Below are 8,631 nucleotides of genomic sequence, written 5' to 3'. Positions count from 1 at the left end.
CAGATACTTACTGTAAAATGTAGTGGAGTAAAAGTAGAAAGTATCCATTATTAAATCTACTTAAGTAAAGTACAGATACACGAAAATTGTACTTAAGTACAGTACTTCCCACCACTGCATATTCTATTCACAAATTTCACCATGAACTAGAGCAGCTTGCTGTCAAGTGTGAAGCAAAGAAGATGTGAGGCATCTTCGCTAAGGCTGAGACCATGAGCCTTAAAATGGATTGCTTCCTCATAATAAGGCCTAAGTTTCTGACTCAACCTTAGGAGTTTAAGTTTCTCTGTGGCATGTTTGCAAGTGATGGTATGAACATGAAGACACTTTGACAAATTTAGGGCATCATGTACAATATTGTTGGCAGTGCTCTTGTCTTTTATAGTGAGGAACAACCTGAGACTAGGAGTAATGTTTATAAGTTACCATTGAGTTCTGAAATGTGACTTAAACCAAAGCACAAAATAAGGGATACATGTGGCTGTAGGGGATGTTCTCTATGAGGTGGCTTGGCTGAACCTTAGAGCTCAGAATAGACTTGGTGAGCCTCTGAATCGCAACAACTGAGTTAAGTACACAATTGGGCAGACCCAAAAGAAACTGCAGGGACTGCATTTCACTTCTGGATTGGGGACACCATGGAATCCAGAGAATGAACTGAAGACTAATGCTGAAGAGAGGGATGTCTGGATTTCTCTCCCCGACCCATAATGGCCATAGCCTGGTCTTGGATATGAGGAAAGATGTATGGATAAGTGAAATGTGATGCCAAATTCTAGTCACATTTTGACTTATGAATGTAGTTAGTCAATAATAATTTTTACCTGCTCGATACTGAATTTAATGCATGTTGTTGAGTGTTTCATTCAAAGATTCACCTTTGAATGAGTCAACGCAGTCAATGTTTTGGCGTGACCATCACAAAGCCTTTATCTCAATCCTACAGATCAGTCGTTGCATACCTGGTCCTAAGGTCCTACATGTTTTATGTTTCCCTATTCTAGCACAGATGATTCAAATGATTATATTACCTTATTTGCATGCCTCTACTTGTTCCAGAAACCTCATAATCTTTATTTAAGCCAAGGGTGCAGCAGTAGAGAAACAAATAATACGATCAGGACAGTGGGCCTTGAGGACCATGATGTGGGACCTCTGCTTTGTGGGCAGATCTGAAATGCATGTAAACTTTTGACTTTGAGGACATTGATAAATAAATGTCTGACAAAGTCTTACTTTCAACAATGTGACATTAGAAAAATGAAATCACTTTAGTAATTCAAACTGACCTGACATAAGTGAGGTTTGGCCTGATTTAACATCTGTCAGTGAGGAAAAAAGATGTGTATGAAAACTTCTGGTTTCAAGATATGATTGTTGTGTTTTTTGGTAGTTTGATTTTAAACCAAATTCTAAAAAATGTCTCCTCAATCATATAAAGTCAGTCCTCATTTCTCTTTGAAAATCTCAGTTGTGTTTTTATAGGATTCTTTCTGACCATGGTGAAATCCTCAATAGTGACATCACTGACTGTTGATTTTGGAATCATAGGACTTTTACATATTTTCTCTGAACAGCCTTCGGTCCAACTGGGAGGCCAAACTTAGGATTTCAAAAAGGGGCTTTGTTTTAGCTTGACAAAGGATTTATATTTGAAATCTTCGAGGGCCCAGTCATGTGATTACAGTACAGAACCACAGTCCAGTAAATGGCTCTATACCATGCTGCTGGGTCAGGGATTTAAACAATGGGGCCCCACTGACTCTGTAGGGTAAGGTCAGGTATAAAAACGAGGGTTAAACCGAACAGAACGGCAGTGCAGCGGTAGCAGAACCAACATCAACATCTCAACTAGAAGTATGTCCACCACTGACATGAGCATGGGCAAAGTAAGCTACACAATACCCTTAAGTATTTATTAAATCATAGATGGTTTAAAGTAAAGGTCTTTTTTTTCAACTTGTAACAATTACGCCTCTCGTTTCACAGATCATCTTCTACGAGGATAGAAACTTTCAGGGTCGCTCCTATGAGTGCATGAGCGACTGTGCTGACATGTCCTCCTACCTGAGCAGGTGTCACTCCTGCAGGGTGGAGAGCGGCTGCTTCATGGTCTATGACCGCCCCAACTACATGGGAAACCAGTACTTCATGAGGAGGGGAGAGTACTCTGACTACATGAGCATGATGGGCTGGAGTGGTGGAATCAGGTCTTGCCGTATGATCCCCATGGTGGGTTATAAGAAAATGTTTTGATTATGATAATGAGGCTTGTCCAGTCATAAAACGCTGCATCCATTGTGTCATAATGTCTCCAAACAGTACAGAGGATCCTACAGGATGAGGATCTATGAGAGGGAGAACTTTGGTGGTCAGATGTATGAGCTGATGGATGACTGTGACTCCATCATGGACCGCTACCGCATGTCTGACTGCATGTCCTGCCATGTGATGGATGGTCACTGGCTGATGTACGAGCAGCCCCACTACAGAGGCAGGATGATGTACATGAGACCTGGAGAGTACAGGAGCTTCAGGGAGATGGGATATGGAGGAACCAGGTTCATGAGCATGAGGAGGATCATGGACATGTGCTAGAAATGTTTATTTTGAAAAAAATATATAAAATAAAGACAAAACAAAAAACAAAACTGTGGTTTTGTCCTAAAGTGAATGAAAGGACCTCACAAAGTGAGGTCCTCCCATATTTTGCTAAATCCCATATTTAGCAAAATATGGGATTGATTATTTCATATAATTATTAAACATGGTGGTGGGAATATAGTTGTCACACATTCTACGGTGTCTACAGTTTCTACAGTGGTTCACATAACCACTGTAGAAACAATATGCTTCATTCAAGTCCCACACATGACGAAGAAAATTGTGAGCAGCTGCTATCAGTCAATTTCCAAGTGTCTGCTAGAAGGCTGATGATGAAGCATCATAGTGAGTCTAAGCAAGTGTACCACTTACCCCGAGACCAAGTCAAGAACAAGACCCGAGTGTATCGAGACCGAGACAAGACCAAGACTTTTAGGGTCCAAGGCCCAGACCAGCGCCCCGCGCTACACGTCACAAAAAAATTTGAAATATCATAAAAACTGCTTCTCAAATTGATCTGAAAGATCTATTCTCCTAAAAACATCTAGATATTAAATGCTTAGAGCTGAAATTAATTATAATTATCAATTCAAACTCATCTTTGTTCTGCTTTGCTTCCATCTCTGTGTCACAATCTGCAGAGGTCTCACATCGCCCCTAACAAGACAATGCCCTGGGTAGTTGCTCATATTGCCTATGTCAGAAACCACCACTGTCTGCACCATTAAACATAGCAATTATGACAACACAGTAACGGTAAACAGTCAACAATGAATACTGTCCAAGGAACAACAAGCAAAAAATAATCAGGCAAAAGCAGCGAACCATGACTGTTCTCGCTCTCAACCGCTGCATGAAGCCAGGTAGATGACAGGTGACGAAAATAATCAAAGAGCAATGAGCATGCGCTGTGTGTTATCTTACGTTCTTGTATTTTATTTATTTGATGTTAGTAATAGTTACTGCAGTGTGTGCAGAGCATTACAAAAACAAAGAATGGTCCTGAGTGAGACTCCAGTCCTATCATAGTAAAAAGCCGTAAAGAACTGTTCAGAAGAATCAGCTCGTTCGTGAATGTCACATCCATAGACATAAGAATAGACGCCTCATAGACTGCTCTCTTCTATTGTCGCTGACGATATTTAGGGCGGCCATCTTGGAGCGGTCCACCACTCCACTCAGCGTTATGTGTTTAGCAGGCACAATGACGTATCAGCGCATTTAATCGATCATAACACACTTTGTTGTTACTGGAAACCATATTCAAACATCTATCAAAGCTACATTTATAAACAATTGTATGTTTTTAATACATAGTTCAGCATATTTAAATATGCTTAGTGGTAATAGAATAGGAATGGAATATTCTGATATCGATGTATGATGAGCATATTACAAAGCACACAGCCGTTCATAATTTATTTAATAAATTATTTAGTAATATCAATACATATTTATATAACTATACAAACACAGTTAAATAATGATTAATAATGACACAAATAAATAATGATTAATACTGAATAATATATATTGGATACATGTATGTATGTATGTATGTATGTATGTATGTATGTATGTATGTATGTATGTATGTATGTATGTATGTATGTATGTATGCATATACATACATATACATAGATATGTTTTTCAGCCGACAAGTTCTAGCTTCAGAGTGATTCAGCAGCTGAGATTGAGTCCAAACTCCGATGCGAGATTCATCCGTTCTGTGCAGTGAATCCGTCGATCCTTAAAGATATTTTCCTCTTCTTCCTCACATCGTGTCTTCAGGAAACCTTCAAAACAAAAACGGAAGATTTGGGATGTATCTTACTTTTCACCAAGTGAAAGAATAAATAATAGTCTTTACCACCTGTGTAAACTTTGCTGATGAATGTTATAACACATCATTTTTATAATGTTACATTGTTTCATTTCTAATGTAGGCTCTTGTGTCAGATAATCTAAGTCAATGTTAGAGAATAATACATTTTTTTAGATTTACAGAATCTCAGATAGCCTTCATAGCGGGGCTGAACCCGTATTACACCAAGCACTGTAGCTAATATTAGCTGGTATCCTGCCAGTGGACATAAATACAGTAAAGTAATATTCTAATAACAAAATATACACAATAATATGTCCATCTTACTTGTGAAATGTTGTTTGCGGAGCCCTCACATCAATAGTCCATCGATTCGAACAACAATATCCCTCAGTGTTGAGGCATCTTCTGTTTTGGTTGAGCAAAGTAGGAGGGACGATCGCTCCAAGATGGTCGCCGTATTTCCTGCGCTGGAGCAGCCAATGCGGGGTCTACTCTTATAGTATGTCACATCACTATATTGAAGACTTTGGTCACAGCATTGTCGCACATGTGCAGCAATGCCAGTCAAAACCTCCGTACAATAAGCGCAGTAAGAGATAACTTTATTTAATCGCCAACGCAACATTTTGTCACTGCACAGTTAGCTTTGCTAACATCACTTCCACATAGCTTACCTTTGAGCTTCCTCAAAGTGACGCTGAACGTTGGACGTAGTCCCCACCGTCTCTAAAAGCCAAGCGCTGCTTAATTCACATGTCATTATATGCTTTCTTGTGATTTATGTAGGTAAATTTATTACCGACTATTAGATAGGCATCTTCTCCCGCTCCGAGACAAACTGCGCACTGGCTCAGAGTGCCGCGTGCGAATTAAAGGGGAAGGCGATTAGTGGCAGCTGTAACAGAAACACGTAATTAGTAAGTCGCGTTATTGCTTGGATTTTAATTGGTATGTTTTGCATCCAGTGAAAACAAGAATGTTGACAGATAAACTGGACAATATGCTGACAATTTAATGATATTTCCACAGTTGTGGTCTTGACTGGTCTTGAAATAAAATCCCGAGTCAATGTCTGAGACTAAGACCGTGACCAAATGAGGGCGAGTCCAAGACCGAGACCACCTGCCTCGAGTTCTACAATATTAGTGGAAGCATACATAGAAATCCATTAGGAAGGACTTCATCAGTGAGAAATTAAAGTTCTGGAGTGGTTTAGTCAGAGTCCAGAACCTTGACTGAAAATCTTTTAGAACACCTGCAGATGGCTGTGGGCAAGAGAAGTTCCCATAATCTCAAAAATATGGAAAATAGAACAGAGCTGGCAAATATGACTCCTATCAAAGAAGACTAAATGGTGAAATTGGATCAAAAGCTAAATTAATAAAGTATCAGTTTAAGGGTTCATACAATCAGGTTATGGCACATTACTCATTTACTTTTAGCATTTTTATGTGTCTACCTGAATTGTGCTGGGTAAATGTTGCACTATGCTTGGAACAAGTTTTCAATAATTTACCATTGTCACATTTTTCACATCACAAAAGGGTGAGACTCACTGTACACCACATGGATGTTATTCATTAAATCTTGTGTGCGGAGATGGTGAATCAATCTATCCGAGGTGGACTGACTGTCCATTAAAGTAGCAGTATAATATAAATGTGACATTTTTGAGCTTTAGATCATGTTAAGATGTTATTCCGTCATCAAAAAACATACATGAAATGTTGCATTGGTTATTTCATGCATGTTTGAGAAATCATTCAATTTTCCATGTCAGTCATTCGGGTTTGTAAAATGTTTGGGGGAACCAAGCGCTGCCTTCCAGCTCCTCCTTGGAACTTTAGCTCCCAAGCCRAGCTTCCCTTCCCACCCACTCAACTCCTTCAAACTAGCAGTGGCAGCAATTGGCAAACACCTGGTAGAAGTGTGCATCTGCAATTCATTATTATTTCTCAGTACAGTCTTCCAAWGAATATTTRTAAAAGCTTAATCGAGGAATGTTGTGRTGATATGCTGAAGGAAAGAGTATGAGCTTCTTAAAGAGACAATTTCAAGGCATTCAATTGCAAAGTCAAATTTCTTATAAGTCACATTTCACATACGTGTGTACCACATTTTTATAACAGCATAAAGTGACATAATTACTTGATTGTGCTACAAAATTATACTGTGCGGCTGGGAAACACATATTACTGTCCCTTTAAAGGTACACTTTAGAAAAAAATCATTTYGGTGATAATTTTAAATGAAGTTCATGTGTTTTTAAACAGTGGTGCTTAAAACCACGAGAGTTGTTCATTTTTCTAATCAGTTCATAGCAAAAAGTGATAGTCTTTAGAGTGAACTAAAGTCACTGATGCCCCCTCTTTTAGCAGCTGGGCATATGTAGAGGATCTGGAACATTTTTAAGAAAAAGCATAAATATTTCTGGTTCATGGTTTCTCATTTAAAATATTATGTGTAATATTTTAAAATATTTAAATAAAGACGCTTCTGTAGAAAACACACAATCATTCAGTAGCAAGGACAATACAAAATGGGGCCTCAACTAACAAATGCAACCACCGCAAATCACAATCGATTAAAGGTCTCTTTGAACTGAACCGGACGGGGGCGGTAGGGGTGGGGTGGTGGGGGGTGGCTGCTGCTCCATATTGCTCTGTCAGGAATTTGAACAAAGGGGTCATATATCCTTTTGGATGCAAGGTCAGGTATAAAAGCAGCTGGAGGACATGGATAAAACTGTGGCAGTCCTTTGGATCCAAAACAGTTRCCAGTGCAGCCATGACCATGGGCAAGGTGCTCTCTTCACATCTGCACTTAATCTTTAGTTTGTTTAGATGCTGAAAGTAACTGTGGATCAGAGCGCTGCGCTGTGATGCCATAAAGACTCTTCTTTGTTTTCTCAGATCATCTTCTACGAGGAGAGAAATTTCCAGGGTCGCTCCTATGAGACCAGCAGCGACTGTGCAGACATGTCCTCCCACCTGAGCAGGTGTCACTCCTGCAGGGTGGAGAGCGGCTGCTTCATGGTCTACGACCGCACCAACTTCACGGGAAACCAGTACTTTGTGAGGAGGGGAGARTACTCTGACTATCAGCGCATGGGCATGAGTGACTGCATCAGGTCTTGCCGCATGATCCCCATGGTATGGAAGCTTAACTACACAAGAAAACATTCRAAGTGATGAGATGTTTGAAAACAGATTGCCGTCATGGATTTGTATTTATCTTTAATTTACAGCATAGAGGCCAGTTCAGGATCAGGATTTATGAGAGGGAAGACTTCGGTGGTCAGATGCATGAGTGCATGGAGGACTGTGACTCCATCATGGATCGTTACCGCATGTCTGACTGCATGTCCTGCCATGTGATGGATGGYCACTGGCTGATGTACGAGCAGCCCCACTACAGAGGCAGGATGATGTACATGAGGCCTGGAGAGTACAGGAGCTTCAGAGAGATGGGATATGGAGGAACCAGGTTCATGAGCATGAGGAGGATCATGGATTCCTGCTATTAGACCCTCACTGTTAAAACACAAGCTGTCAAATAAAGCATAGAAGTTCTCTTTAAATTTAGTTTTTTTTTCTTCCACTAAAACTTATCAGAAGCTTTCATCAAACAGCAWTTGTTTTATTTCACCGTTCCAAAATCTGCTTTGTTTGCTCAGAAATACYRAAGTATCGTGTTATTTTGATTTGAAGAAAYATAAAGTAAATTACCTTCTATTGAAATTATTGAATGCTAATCTATCTACTTCTATGACTTATAAGCTATTGTTTAAATTTTGATGCATGAAAGTTTAATACAAAACCTTCCTTTATAGATYTTAATCCTAATATGTAACATGAAGTAGACTAAGTTCAACATAGACAGTGAACAGTACAGAAAAATGTTCCATTAATATGCAGTGACAATAACCAGAGTATTTATTATCAGTGCAAGTTAGATTGGATACGCAACAGTATATTCATATATAAATTTATATTGAAGAATTTGCTTGATTTACATCTAAATTTTCATAAAACAATATTTTATTAATGCGACAATACAGAAACTGAAAGGAATGACAGAGGAACTGTATTGTAGGAACATATGAAAGAGCCTTTTCTGCCCATGCTATTGTGCTATACAGTATGTATAATAGCTTGTGTAGTAGAGAGTAGTGTGTTTTGCTGCAAGTCTTTGTTGTT

At 39.2% G+C, this 8,631-nt stretch overlaps 1 protein-coding gene across 2 annotated transcripts; it reads left to right on the top strand.

Moving 5' to 3' along the window:
* Positions 1–1,814: 1,814 nt before the first annotated feature.
* LOC103482102 (gamma-crystallin M3-like) lies at positions 1,815–8,012 on the top strand. 2 transcript variants are annotated; one of them, XM_008438049.1, is made up of 3 exons: positions 1,815–1,889; positions 1,990–2,232; positions 2,323–2,647. In XM_008438049.1, exons 1-3 carry the CDS (start codon positions 1,860–1,862, stop codon positions 2,596–2,598), a joined length of 549 nt encoding a protein of 182 aa, XP_008436271.1. In that variant the 5' UTR covers positions 1,815–1,859; the 3' UTR covers positions 2,599–2,647. The 2 variants fall into 2 exon arrangements, with proteins under 2 accessions (XP_008436271.1, XP_008436255.1); XM_008438033.1 differs by lacking the exons at positions 1,815–1,889; positions 1,990–2,232; positions 2,323–2,647 and adding exons at positions 7,138–7,234; positions 7,345–7,584; positions 7,680–8,012.
* Positions 8,013–8,631: the final 619 nt, after the last annotated feature.

The sequence above is a fragment of the Poecilia reticulata genome, linkage group LG2, assembly GCF_000633615.1.
Source record: "Poecilia reticulata strain Guanapo linkage group LG2, Guppy_female_1.0+MT, whole genome shotgun sequence".
Lineage (NCBI taxonomy): Eukaryota > Metazoa > Chordata > Actinopteri > Cyprinodontiformes > Poeciliidae > Poecilia > Poecilia reticulata.
Note: the sequence above shows the minus strand (reverse complement) of the source record. Positions and strands in the feature narration are given on the sequence as shown.

What these genes read in the sequence shown, in the direction of transcription:
- LOC103482102 (XM_008438049.1), top strand. Translation starts at nt 1,860, where the DNA reads ATGTCCACCACTGACATGAGCATGGGCAAA. An exon ending in CTGACATGAGCATGGGCAAA is followed by an intron (nt 1,890 to 1,989) that starts GTAAGCTACACA and finishes CTCGTTTCACAG; the next exon opens with ATCATCTTCTACGAGGATAG. An exon ending in CTTGCCGTATGATCCCCATG is followed by an intron (nt 2,233 to 2,322) that starts GTGGGTTATAAG and finishes GTCTCCAAACAG; the next exon opens with TACAGAGGATCCTACAGGAT.